This window comes from Bubalus bubalis, chromosome 2, assembly GCF_019923935.1.
Source record: "Bubalus bubalis isolate 160015118507 breed Murrah chromosome 2, NDDB_SH_1, whole genome shotgun sequence".
Classification (NCBI taxonomy): Eukaryota; Metazoa; Chordata; class Mammalia; order Artiodactyla; family Bovidae; genus Bubalus; species Bubalus bubalis.
The window spans coordinates 89,280,265-89,294,714 of NC_059158.1; the positions used below are offsets into that span (position 1 = coordinate 89,280,265).

Consider the following 14,450-nt stretch of genomic DNA (forward strand, 5'->3'; position numbering starts at 1 on the left):
AACTTTATAGATGTAAGAATAAGTATATAATGTTTTTGCTTCAGTTGTGTGTGTGATGATGTGTGTGAACACCAGGTGTTGAGTATCACATGTATTTCTTATTGTGGGTCCCAAACTGGTTTTAAAAACCACTGTCACAGGGTGGCTGTGAAGTCTGCACCATATCCCTCACCTCAGATCACCCGTACATGGCCAGAGGACTGCCTCAAATCAGTGGTCAGGGTGTTGGGACTGTCCAGGCTGGGTGAGGAATAGCCTTCATCGGGAAAGCAGAAGCAAGGAGCAGGATCTGGGGCTGGGGAACATTCGTTTCAGTTCCCCTGCACCAACCTCACCCGAGGGGGCTCCTCACAGTTGCTTCTCACCACTGTCCACCTGTGGTGGTTCTCCAGCATCACCAGCTCACGCCCCTTCAGCCCTGGGAGACCCAAGTGGCTCACGAGGAATGGGAGTGGTAACTGCTGCTGTGCAGGAGGGCAGCTTATGAACCTGTGCTGGTTGTTGAGCAGATTGAAAATTTCAGAAGGACCCTGATGATCAGGTCCTAGGAAGGGAAAGTCAGCCAAGTCTCTTCACAACATCACAAGAAACCTCTGACAGAAAGACACTTGTAACCAAGGGCCCTAGCAACAGAGTGCAGGTGGGGAAGGACACCAGGGGCACGGTAAAGGCTCCCAACCTCCTGCTTTTATACCAAATGAAAAATGAAGGAGGGCATGTGCTTACAAGAGTGGGTTTGTGGTGAGTGCAATGATATCTATGACGGCTTTGAGGAACTCTTTCAATTCATCATTTAAGATGAATAAAAGTCCACTGCCAGTGTCCTAAGATATTAATTTTCATGAGTACCTTTTATTTGAAGTACTCCATCACAATTTTATCAAAAGCTGTATTTTCAAGTTAAGCAACTCTTGTCTCCATGTTAAGATCCCTTTTTAAATTCATTTCTCAAAAGCCACACTAGCAAATCTCTCTCTATGGGAGGCTCCCATAGAGCAGGAGCCGGTTACCTTAGAAGCCAGGTATTTCACGGCATCCTCTCGTGGTCTCTGGTTCTCAGGAGCATCAGACCCAGACACTGGGGGGGATTTAGCCACACCAGGACCACTTGTAGAAGAACTTGGTGAAAGCAGTGGAGTGAAAGGAACATCCTGGGAGGAATCCGCAGCTGCAGTGAAGAGACCAGTTTCATTATTTACAAGGATAGTGTGGGATGCTGAACATACTTCTTGGTTGGACCCGGAGAGTATTTTAACAGCTAATGAGTGAACGTGGTACCAAACGCAAAGGCCCAAATGGGAATACAGGCTCCCTCTCAGCCCTGTCTCCCACTACCCAGGTGCCCTCCCAGGAGAACCGCTGTTCCTGGCTTCATTATTTTTGGTTAAAAAAAAAATCTTTCCTGGCTCCCTGTTCCTGTTCACCCTGTTAGAAACACTTTGTTTTATTACACATAAAATAAGCTGTGGGTTGTCAAATTTGCCACTCCTTCCCAGTTGAAGTTAGTTTTTTTAATTTTGGTAAGTCCAGCATAGAAGACAAAGGCTGTGAAAAACAGGATCCAAAAGAATTCCGCACAGACTCCTTCTGGCTTCTTCTGCCAGAAGACTAATCCTGAATTTTAGGACCCTGAATTCCTCAGAGCAGCTGATCAGGCCTCACTGCCCACATCAGGAGGGTGACGGGCCTGAGAGCTGGGAGAACACGAGGGAGGGCTGGCCTCACCCCAGGTCACACCTACAGAAGACTGTGAAAGACAGAGAATTCTCCAGCACGTGGTCACAAACCTGACACAGCAGCTGGAACATGAGGAAAACCGGGAATTTACGTCTATCCAGACAGCAATTCCCTCCACCTTTCTTATATTCATGCAATAAACGAGACCAGCAGTTAAACACGGACATACTTTTCGTTGATGAGCTGGGGCTGTTGGAAGCGATCTGCCTCATGCGGCTTCCATGGCAGCTCAGTGCCACCAACTTAGAAATGATAGCTGTCTTCCCAAAGCCCACGTTTCCAACAACCACCGCGCCTCTGTTTTCTGTCAGTTCTGTGTTCCTCAAGTTTTCTTCTATCTGGTGAAAGAGCCAATCCCTTCCCACAAACACAGAGTCTGTGGTTATGCTTGGTACTTCAAACAATAATGGTTTCAACAAAATGTCTTGTGGCTTGTAGGGAGCAAATCGTGCTTTGGGGGGGAAAAAAAAAAGATCATTATTTTAGAAGAGTGTCATAATTTTATACACTAAAAAACTCAGTTTATCGTTGCTGGTATGGTTTTACAATACAAGGGATCTATCTGCAAGTATTTAAAGCATGGTTCTTATAATACTTCCTGCTGCTGCTGCTGCTAAGTCACTTGAGTCGTGTCCGACTCTGTGCGACCCCATAGACGGCAGCCCACCAGGCTCCTCCGTCCATAGGATTTTCCAGGCAAGAGTACTGGAGTGGGGTGCCTTCGCCTTCTCCGATAATACTTCCTAATACCTCATTTATCATACCTTATTGGTCTTACAAAGGGTCCTATTAAAATGACTCTAGCCCTTTCATACTTCTAAGTTATTCACATGACTCAAGATAGATACACAGAGGATTAGAGAAAGTGATGAAGGAGCCAGATGATGTCTCATCAGTTTATTTGAAATAGTACTTAAGACCTGTTTCTTCCACTTCTGTAGGAAAAAATAGAAATGCATTTCCCCTGAAGACAGTGTCCCAGCTCTTATCGGGGTGTGGTAATACTTTGACCCTTATTGTGAGATTTTTGGCCATTCAGCTGTGCACTTCAGCCAGAAGCAGGAGGTGGCCCACAGAGCCTAAGGAACCGTAACAAAGCTGATTCTTTGTTGGTGACCAAAAACTCTAGTGAGTGATAACCCTTCACTTCAAAATAACATACTGAAGAATAATTTTTCAACTCCAGAAGCAAGTTAATTACATAACGTAAGGAAGAGGCTCCAAAACTCTTAAGGACAGTTTCCTAGCACACCTTAGAGATACAAACTTCTTGCACACATACACTTCATATCATGTTTTAAAAACAGCTGGCTTGAATGCTGGTTACCACAGACTTTCCATGTTTACTGAATGAGCTCATCACACCCATAATCACAGCAGATGCAAAGATAAATAAATACCTTTAACTTCCTGTGCCCTACCTCCAGCCGTATTGTGCCACGGTAACCTAATTGACGTCCGAAGGGGAGCATTTCTCTGTCCATCCAAATAACTCAGGTCTTCCAATTTGGTTGAGCTCGTTGCTGTAATATCAAACCAAAGTTTAGTCTCTTCAAAGTTGAGTTTAATATCATACCCAAACTACAAAAAATTATAAATTACAAAGCCATTCATTTCAGGCTTTCAACAAAATTTACTTCAGACTGACTTTGGTTTGGTTTGCCTACCCCTATTAGTTTTTCTGTCAGTGTTGTTAATTAAGAAGTGGACAAAACCAAGAGCTCCTCATTCTTGAGCCAAAGTCATGTTGATACAGTTGCCAGAATCTCCATTACTCCAGGAAAGAGAGAGACCTCACCAGAAATTTTTAGAAGAAACCTGAATCAAGTGAAACTCAGTAAAGCTTCAGTACTGACTGCAAACACACAGCACAGTGACTTTTCATCTCTGCAGCTCGAGAGAGTCTTACGCTGTCACTAGAATTCCAGCTTTGCTAACTAGGTGAGCACCTTCTGCATGGACAATTCCCCAGGGCTCAGAACCCTAAAAGTCAGCTCTTGGCAGTAAAAGTAACCAAGTGGACTTAAACAGAAAGCTTCAAATTTTTATGTATATGTTATAGATTATATATTATACTATATTATTTTTATGTATTTTTTCAATTCTAAAAATAAGGAATCACATTTTCCTCTGATCAAATAAGTAAGAGTCATAGCACACAGTTACATGTTAAAAAAGTTTTACAGATCTAGTCAAGCACATATAAGGTGAATTATAAAAATAATCGGTACAAAATAATTTTGTTACATCTTAGCAAATTTTTAAAGCAAATACACAGTTCATGTTTCCATCTTAAAAAAGGAACCTTCTCCTATTTATATATTCTAGGTCACAATGAAAAAAATCTACATAAAATCAAACCCAATCTGGTTTGGGGGTTAAGGAGCCCATTATAAAAATAATGATGATCCTAGACATATGATTATCTTACAGAGATACAGACATCACTTGAGGGGGAACGATGAGGGAGAGGGAGATCCTATTTCCAGGGCTAAAGCTTCTAAGAGTGGTGAGATCATCAGTGTGACAGAATTTCGAAGGACAGAAGTCAGGGCCATCTGCTTGCTGAAAACCCTCTGGCTACCCCATGGGCTCGGATGCAGCAGCCGACCACCGGCCAGCACCATCTGCCTGGTCTGGGTCCTTCCTACTGCCCCTCCTAAGGCCTCGGTCCTTTTCTTCCGCACTTTTGGCACTAGCTCCTCTCACTCCTCCACTCAGCAGGCACATGGGAGGCTCATGGCCCGGCCCTGTGACAGTGCATCCGCTCTGCTGCAGTCTCCAGAGGCCAGCTGGCCCTGCTCAATGTCCCAGACCACGGAGAAACATCAGACAGCTCGACCCTACGGCAGCACACACTGACGCTTCTTCAGTGCATATCCACAGCCTGTTCACACGTGCTGCACACAGGACGTCAATACTCCACACAAATCTTTCCTCTTAGAAGGATACAGCTAATTCCCTATGCAGGACTTCCAAGTGAGCCTAAGGTTTGGGACTCCAAGGCAACATCTAGCTTCTCTCCAGGTCCTTCACAACCAGGGCACAGGAAACTCCCCAGATGGCCAGTGGGACCACACCCATGGCCCTGACTCCCTATAGTCACACTGCTTAGAACACATTTCTAGGCTCCCACCTGGGACCTGGGACTCTGACTCGGGGCTCTGCAAATGACCCCTCTTCGGCACACCTCCTTGCGAACACACTTACATGTTGAAGGCTGAGACAGAACGAGTAACCCCAGCTATATTCTGGCCACAGGCTGGTTCGGTTCAGAGCTGGGAGAGCCCAGACTGTCTGACCTGCTGCCTCAACCCCAGAGGGCACAGAGATGCCTATAACCTCCAAAGGCTTTCTACTTACCTTCTTATCCTGACCCCTTAAAACATGACATTCAGTTCAGAACTTTTTGACAACCCAAGGCTTAAGAAGAAGAGACTATAAAGAGTGCTTCAACAAAAGGACTGCAAAAAAGCCCAAGTCTGACACAGAGGCAGGAGATAGGAGGTTTCAAATACCTCTTTGCAGATTTTCAGTGACTACAGTTTCAGTTCCAAAGTAGGGAACAGAGTGGCCCAGCAACTCCAGAGGTCTATGCTAAACATGAACACGTTGCTTCGAAATGGACCGCTGCTCATCAGGGCTGCAAGCCACCAGCTGCTGGCTCCCTCCACTGTATAGAGAGTCATCACAGGACTGAGAGTGATGGGAGAGGGGCGGCCGTGCTGTGCAGGTGTTCAGTCCCACGCCCAGGCGACACCCTAGGACGACAACATGCTGTCCTTTCACACACCCCTAGGAATTCTCAGACGCTACAAAAATTAGCTCACTTCTGGTATTTAAACAATGAATGCTTTCAAAAGCCTGAACTATTCAGGGCCCAGAAAAATCAGAGGGAAAGCAATAATTTCATGCTGCAATAAATCTACTGCTAATACCTCTACAATTAAATTAATTATACACTCATGGCATACATACATTGTGTCTAACATCTGAGTGAGAAGTACATTTTAAGATGCTGCAGGAAAGAGGGTTTTTTGGTGGGAAAAGGAGGTGGGGGTGGAATGGGTAGATGGAGAAGCAGAGGGAGACTTGTCTAAGCTCAGCAAAGGGAACATCTATTAAAACACCATGGATTAACCTATCAAAGGTAAGTGCCATTAAGTCCAAGGCAATTACCAGTTAGATTCTCAAGAAAACTGGCTGGTAATTCTGCTTGTTGGTTTCCTAAACTAAACAGTGTTCTGTGATTCACTTAGAAAGTATTTCAAAAGAAAAAAGAAAAAAAAAAAACAAACAAACAGTAGTCCAAAAAGGTAGAGCTCAATTATCCAACTTCTGGATTATCCAAGATATCATTTTAAAGGCTTCTCATTCTGCTTTTGAATGAAGGAATAGTGTCTGTGTTATGTATTTTGATGTGGCATATACAATAATAACCAGACTGCAGCTTTCTAAATCAATTCCACTTCAATAAATGCTTTGCCAAAGAAAATCTCTGTATAGCAAAACAATCACCAAACCTAGCCAACTTACTTTTATAACCTTTGACCAAAAAATTCCACTGTATGAGACAGTTAAGAATGAAGCAACAGCTCCAGTTCTGTGTTAACAGGCTTATTGACAGTAAAGGCAGGCAGCCTTTGGAACTTGTTTCCATATCCTCACCCCTCAGGGAAACTATGTCCCTTAGGGAAGCTGGCATCACCTTTCTTTTCCTTGCTTAGTCCTTATTCTGTTTCACATACCAAAACACCTTTCCTATCAAACGGCAGTTTCTCTGTGTTTACATGGATCTTGACATGCAAACACTTTCAAGAGATTTCAGTATACGGTCCTTCCCACCTTACTTCACTCCACCACTGAAGTAAGGTGAGTGTTGCCTACTGCTCTGTTTGTAGCAACCTGCCTTCTAATCCCTAGATAAACAGCACTGCATATAGTCTATAACATGAGTCTTTTATTCAATGATATTTGAAAAATCTTGCCATTCTCTCTTTAAAAAAAAATCTACTTATTTGGCTGCACCGAATCTTAAGTTGCAGCATGAGGGATCTTTTTGGCATGAGAACTCTTAGTTGTAGTTTGAGCGATCTAGTTTCCTGACCAGGAATGGAACCCAGCCCCTCTACACTAGAAGTGAAGAGTCTTAGCCACTAGACCACCAGGGGAATTCCACCATTCCCACCTAACTAAAGTTCAGCTTTAGGGGTAAAGGGTAGGCAATGAAGAATCTACCAGACTCCTAGCTTGTTAGCAGATATTATAATGTAAGGCACTTTCCTATTTCCTTCCAAAATATGCTTTTAGTTTATAAAATATGCAACATGGGAGAAATGAGCAAACCCATTAAGCTAAGCAGTCACTGCTTAAGCCCAGAGATAAAACCCTCCCAATTCCACAGGAGGTCCGGTTCAAGTGCATCCGTAGAAGCTAATGAATGAGCACAGCAGAAATCAGAAAGCCCTGTTCTATAATCACTGCAGTCTCCTGGAAATGCTCAGCTCACACCCACTGTCACTTCACGTGGCAGGAAACCACATAAAAGAACATCAAGCAGAAAACATAACCCGAAAGGGGTCCTTTTAACACTGTTAAATTAATTTATTAATATCTTTCCTAATTTTAAAATATCTGCATTAAATTGAATACAAGTCTGCCATTTTGTTGAAGTCAATACAGCTATGAAGTCCTGGGATAATACAAATGAACCTTTCATCATATCCAGGTAAAAAGGGTCTAAAATGCCATGGGTGCAACATATTATGCCGTAGATGGTGAAACGGTGGTGGGCGGACACACCGCCTTCTGGAAGAACCCTCGTTCAATACATTCAATACACATAAAGCTCTCAGTACTTCCTTCTGGCAGGCACACCAAATCCCTTTTCTGGAACAAGGCCATTTTACTTGCTTTGAAAGTGAATTAAGAGTTGTGTCTCAGAATTCTTCCATTAGGACCATATATTTATCATCCACTTCGGAGTTCCACTGTGAAACACACCCAGCGACAACCAGAGTAGCCTGGCCCATCCCAAAGGGGCAGTACAGAGTCACAGAGAAACCCTTTGATGTGGGAAGAGAGATCCTGGGTCCAGCCCTTGGCAGAGGAGAAATCGTAAGCATCTCATTGGCAACAAACAATGATCAAAACAAGTTCCTCTTCTAAATTCAACAGAAGAGCACTGAGTTTAGAAATCTGGGACCTTGAAGCAGGCACAGCAGCTCAGATGTAGGGTTCCCTTCCCCGCCTACTGTGAACTAGCGCCCACTGACCCGTCAGCCAGCACCAGTCACCCCTTTCACATTCTCTTCTCAGCTCCAGCTGCCCCATCTTGCTGAGACATGACTGTCTGGCCTGTTTCCATTTCCTTGAGAGAGAACTTGCTTTTCTGCTGCTCATGTTTTAAACCGTGAGCTCCCTTAAAACTGAATTATATAAAACTGGATCTCCCATCTATGTGATGAGCCTCAACTATAGAAAATTAGTTTGAAAGCTGGATTAGAAATTCTTTTGAGGGGTGGGTGGAAGGGAGGTTCAAGAGGGAGGGGATATACACGTACATTTGGCTGATTCACATTGTACAGCAGAAACCAACACAACATTGTAAAGCAATTATCCTCCAATTAAAAATTAAAAGTAAACTGTAATGAAAATTCAGGAGAATGGCACAAAAAAAGAAATTCTTTGAGCTGATATTAACAAACTCATTCTAAACAATGATTTCCCTTGATTAAGCTGTTAATCCTGCATTAACTCAGGCTTAAAATAATCTGACAGAAAATAACAAAAATTATGTAAAGCATTATCCTTCAATAAAAAAAAAAAAAAAAAACAAGGACAGAGTTTTTGGTCCTTTCTTCCCTCATATACAAAGACCGATATAGTCTAAGTATTAAATTTAAAGAATTCTAGAGGGGAAAGGTCACTAAATGACCATTAAATGCAGCTTTATGTTTACATATGGGTTTACCCTCATGCTTACAGATGGGTACAGTAAGGCCTGCAAAAGTTAAGTGCCTGACCCATTATCACAAGGGTGGCTTGTGTCTGGATTAGATTCCCACGTGAAGAAAGTGAGCAGTGGGCACCTCAGACCCAGCGAGGTCACCCTTCCAGGGAGAGGCGTGGCCTTACCTGCAACTGAGTTGGGCCGTGGCATTATTAGCGAGCTGGAGCTCTGAGAATAAGGGACCGGACCATCTCCAACTGAGGCTTCGGCTTTGGGCAGCACGCTCTCCGCTGGCCCAGGGGGCTCCTCTTCTGCCACTGGGGAGCAATTATCTGCCCTGCGGTCATGGAGCACTCCCTTCTGTACCCCTAACCTTAGGCTTCCGTCCTTATTCCATTCCAAACTGGAGCCACTCCGGTCATCATTTTCCGATGAACTTGTAATCGTGGCTGAAATGAGAGACCAAAATACTTTGAAGGAAGCCAGGAATAGCTGGGGCTCTTGAGAGCTCACACAGACACACAGACACACACACACCGTCCGCATGATCAATGGTTTTCTGGTCTGTGCAGGTTGTTATCAAATTCTGTTTCATACAGTGTATTCTCTTAAGTTAGAAGAATGTTGCTTATCAGGGGAAATAAACTGCTAAATCATTCTACAGGGGAGGGAAAAGAAAACTCTGATAAGAAAATAATGAAAAAACTGTCTAAGAGTATCTGAGAGCTAAGAGTAAATCTATGTAGTTTGGAAATGATATATCCTGCCTTTTAACAAAGATGAATTGCTCACAGAAGAATTCAAATCTCATTAAATTCCTTTGAACCTTTAAGTATTTTTCCCAAATTAATAACATTTGTGCACAGAGAGAAGGGGCAGGGCAGTACAATGGTTAATGCAGGAACGATGTAGGAGGAAAATCTATAAAACAAAATCCAATGATAAAGTCAGACAGAAATTTAATCCTTAGACTTAAAACACTATAACATCTGTTCAAGGCATCCAGAGACGCCGACTTGACTTTAATTCTTTAGCAGCCTAGGATGGAAACCTTGAGGAAACCAGGGACAGGAATACATAAGCATGGGAAGGGATACTTGATGGCAGAATATTTAACCGCTTCCAAGAAAACCAGGATGGAAAAGCATCTTGGCAAAAAAAGAGAAATAGGGCAACATCCACTCTATAAATCTACAAACAGCCACTTCCGACTTAAAGATACTGAGCCATGTGTGATCCATTTGCAAACACAGGTCCCGCCATAGGTCCAACACTGGCTTGTGTCCTTGAGAACAGAGGCCAGGTCCCCTGATCTCTATTAGGATCCCAGCGGCCCAGGCCCTTAACTGCAAGACTTCAATGGGAGCACACTGGGTGAGAGTGTATTCAGGACCCAGACGCATGGATTAAGCTGCTTCATCAACATATACACTTTATCAGCAGGCTGGTGAATTAGCTCCAACAGAGTGTTATCTGGGATCAAAGGGTCTGAAGCGGTTTTATTTTTACAATGGTCTTTATGGTTTGGAAATAAAGACAAAACAATTTCCTCCTGTGATGTGACTGCAGGGTATCCTATCACAATTTTAAAACTGTCTTTGCTCCTGGACTTATCATCCACTGCTCCCTCCCTGTTTAAAAATCCCTCCTATGTGCTAAAGCCTCCTTAGAGGATTTGCCATTAGCTGATCCCTTCCTTTTCTGCACAGCCCAGGGCCTGGCCCATACTCAGTGCTCTGTAAATGTTTGCTCATTCAATGGATGAGCTCAAACTACAGAGACAGGACATTTACTCTCACTGTTGCTGGTTCAGGACTGCAGTCTCTAACCAAAGTGTAAGCTGATTTGGGATGGGCCCGTCACACCCTCAGGGGACTCCCAGCATTTCCAAGTATTCTAGCAGGAGGATTACTACTAATTTCTCCATCTGTTTGGAATCGATCAGTGCGTGTTTTTTAAATGGACCGTTCATATGAACATCCATTTATTAAGTGTGACTCTTTCCATCCTAAAAATAAGTGGTGCTAGGAATAACAGTAGCTGGTATCTCCTGAAGGTTACTGTATATCAGGGACTGTGCTAAGGGTTTCACAGGATTACCTTACTTTAGTAATGAGACTATTGCCTCAATCATCATTAGTTGCTAATGATAATCTCTTAATAAGCTATGATTGTGTCACAAACTTTCATTTAGAAGCCCAATGCTCAGGACTCAAAATGCTTTTCCTGTAGGCATGTTGTAATTAGCTGGGTTCCAAGACAACCCCAACATCTAAGTTACAGATCCAGGGTGGAGGTGACTGATCTGGTTTTTAGGTTGTGGTTGTTTTATTTGAGGGATCATATTCCTAAGGTGAAAAACAAAGTCCAAGTGATGTTCTTCTTCATTTGCTCTTCCTGAGTGCCATGCACTTCTGAATCCAACCTCTGTCTCAGACCTTAAGCAGTGGCAACAGGGACTCCTTACTTCATGTTACAAATGACAGCAGTGGAAGCTGGACTTCAGGGGCCCCAGCAGCAGCCAGGCAGGGGCAGTCTGGTCAGGGCTTGTGGACTGCAGGGACAGGCTGAAGACCCAGTCCTGTCAGCTCGGCCACAAGTGCCCAGGCCCTGACAAGTGGCATCATTCATCTCAGGGAGAGGGAGGGAAGGGCAGGGGCGGGGGGTGGGGGGTGTTGTTGTGGAGGAGGAAGGGTCCCAGCTGGGAACAGCAGCTGGGAAGAGAGGTCCTAGATGGGGCCGCAATTTCAAAAGCAGAATATTATATAACTTTATGCCTGTAAGTAGGAGACTCTCCCACCGCCCTTATGAAGTTCACCTAAGAGATGCATTCCAGCGTCCACCTTCGCCCCTGGTGCAAGGCACGCAGGTGAGACGCTCTGAAGCCAGGCCCCTCCGGCAAAGACGCTCCACTAAGGCTGCCCCACTTCACAGCCTTCTTCCCTGGGATCCCAGGTCAGGCTGCCAGCTGGCAGCCCGGGCAGTGAACTTTCATCTCAGTTCAGATATGATGAAGCACTGAAGTAGATCCGGGGGGGCAGACAAGGCCCCAGTTTCCCCATCCAACCTAAGAAGCACAACAAATAGGACAACCCCACAGCCTCCAAGAAAGGGAAAGCAGCTCTTAAAACAAAGGACCTGCCACTCAAAAACACCTGTTCTTCCAGGCTAACAGGAATATGCTCCTGATTAAACTAACACAGTCACCCTCAAGTTGACCACACAGGGCAACGCCCTAAATATGATGATTAAAATAAAAGACTCTGAAAAATAAGGGCTATTTGACATTTTCCAGAGCCTGGATAATCTTGAAAAGCCCCTTAACAACCGAAAAATTCTATCATCTTGTTCCTTTAAGTAGTACAGATGCCAAGAAAGTGAAAGTGTTAGTCACTCAGTTGAGTCCAACTCTTTGCAACTCCATGGTCACCAGGCTCCTCTGTCCGTGGAACTCTCCAGGCAAGAATACTGGAGTGGGTTGCCACGTTCTTCTCCAGGGGATCTTCCTGACCCAGGGATCGAACACAGGTTCTCCTGTATTGCAGGCGGATTCTTTACCATCAGAGCCACCAGCAAAGCCCAGTATAGATGCCAGTGTTCGTCAATTAAGTCTTGCCACTTTCACTTCACTTTCATCTTCACTCAGGCTGAGTCTCAGTCACTCTGCAAATAGGCAGGATTCTTTAAAACGAGTGACTTATTAGGCGTTATGTTTTATCAAGCTACGAGGTTAGGCCGTGCCTTGTAAGTTCTTCTCCAGGGGATCTTCCTGACCCAGGGATCGAACACAGGTTCTCCTGTATTGCAGGCGGATTGTTTACCATCTGAGCCACCAGCAAAGCCCAGTATAGATGCCAGTGTTCGTCAATTAAGTCTTGCCACTTTCACTGCACTTTCATCATCACTCAGGCTGGGTCTCAGTCACTCTGCAAAGAGCCAGGATTCTTTAAAACAAGTGACTTATTAGGCGTTATGTTTTATCAAGCTACGAGGTTAGGCCGTGCCTTGTAAGTTAGTATTAAATTAGGTTTGCTCATTTACTTACGTGTGATACTACTTCTAACTCTCCATGTAACCTGAAAACTCCCTTTAGGTAGGGACAGTGGGTCATCTTCCTCAGAAGTAAGAGCACATTTACCCAGACCTTCCCTGGTGGCTCAGATGGTAAAGCGTCTGTCTACAATGTGGGAGACCTGCGTTCGATCCCTGGGTCAGGAAGCTTCCCTGGAGAAGGAAATGGCAACCCACTCCAGTACTCTGGCCTAGAAAATCCCATGGACAGAGGAGCCTGGTGCAGGCTACTGTCCATGGGGTCGCAAAGAGTCGGACACAACTGAGCGACTTCACTTTCACTTTTCACTCATGCACACGGCTGTACCACCTCCAAAGCACCTTCAAATCATGTTAAGACACATACATGATCACCACAACATGTGAGAAGACGTGGAAAGGCTGAGAACCATCAACACGACTTTATAGATATGGAAACACACTGGGGAAAAACTAACCAAACTGACACACAGTTAGTGCTATTTCCATTACCTTCTGACGGCACATGCAGTGTGTATTAAAACTCCCTTTGCCTTGCACAGTTCTCATCATGTAAAAGGAGTTCTGTAAAAGTATCTGTGCCTATATTGTAAAGTAATTAGCCTCCAATTAAAATAAATAATTAATTAAAAAAAAAAGTATTTGTGGCTAAAAAGTATTTTGCAGTTCATGAAACCTGCCTCGTTAAAAATAGCCCCCAGGCAGCGGCTAGTGGAGAAAGGCCAGTCATGAGAAAGCCAGGAGGGAGAGTCAGGGAGGCTGGGAGTCTGCCTGGGAGGTGGGGGAAGCAGAGACAGGGACCCACTCAGTTATTAAACATTGTGCTCTATATGGCACTGCAATAAAACAATTCCCTCCTTCTCCTTCCCAGCCTTCCCCTCATCCCCTCTTTGCCTATTGAAGGTTCTTTCTATGTTAATGTTCACTTAAAACAGAATTTAAAAAAATAAACAGTAAAGTTCAGGGTCCAAAAAGTAGTTTGCTGGGATCTAAATAAAGTTGTAGGTTTAAAAGAACACCAGGAAATAATCTGACCATGGCATTAGTCCAGAATTGTTTAGGAACTAAGGGCCATTGGTATCAAACGTATACATAGGCAGAGTTGAATTCTTCTCTCTCTGAGCTCTGGAAAAGATAAGAGATGAAAAATGCAAGGGGCATGGGTTCAAACTCTGGCTTCTCAACTTTTTAAGGACCCACCAGAGGCGATCTCTCTGGGTCCACTACTGGGAATGGGAACCTGTTTGTCTTTACCTTCCAGACATAATTGCGTATGTTTGTGTTTCCCTCTTTACACTGGCTCCAAGTCCTGAGTAAAACTTTCTGCCCATTTTAAAGCAAAATTAATAAAATCTTATTTATCGACCTGGCTTCTGACTTCATCTTTTCTCTTTTTCCCCAACTCATGTTGCGGTTGTTGTTTAATCGCTAAATTGTGTCCCATTCTTTGCAACCCCATGGACTGTAGCCTGCCAGGCTCCTCTGTCCATGGGATTTTCCAGGCAAGAATACTGGAGCGGGTTGCCATTTCCTCCTCCAGAGGATCTTCCTGACACAGGGATTGAAACCTGCATCTATTGCCTTGGCAGGAGAATTGTTTACTGCTGAGTCACCGGGGAAGCCCTCCTCCACCCATACCTTCTTTGAAAAAGAAAAATCTCAATTTAGTAAATGCCTATAAGCATTTCCGGAGAAGGCAATGGCACCCCAC

At 44.1% G+C, this 14,450-nt stretch overlaps 1 protein-coding gene across 13 annotated transcripts in view; it reads right to left on the minus strand.

The window, feature by feature from the left end:
- The window catches only part of TANC1 (tetratricopeptide repeat, ankyrin repeat and coiled-coil containing 1), a 252,857-nt gene that overhangs the window by 54,480 nt on the left and 183,927 nt on the right, over nt 1-14,450 (minus strand). For 8 of the 13 annotated variants that reach the window (XM_044934922.2, XM_044934939.2, XM_044934943.2 and 5 more), the window contains 4 exons: nt 8,875-9,138; nt 3,138-3,260; nt 1,907-2,188; nt 1,011-1,168 (listed from right to left, as the gene is read on the minus strand). In XM_044934922.2, the coding sequence (XP_044790857.2) occupies nt 1,011-1,168; nt 1,907-2,188; nt 3,138-3,260; nt 8,875-9,138 (827 nt within the window). The remainder of the gene's footprint in view (nt 1-1,010; nt 1,169-1,906; nt 2,189-3,137; nt 3,261-8,874; nt 9,139-14,450) is intronic. The other 5 variants (XM_044934933.2, XM_025276155.3, XM_044934949.2 and 2 more) reach the window with 3 other exon arrangements.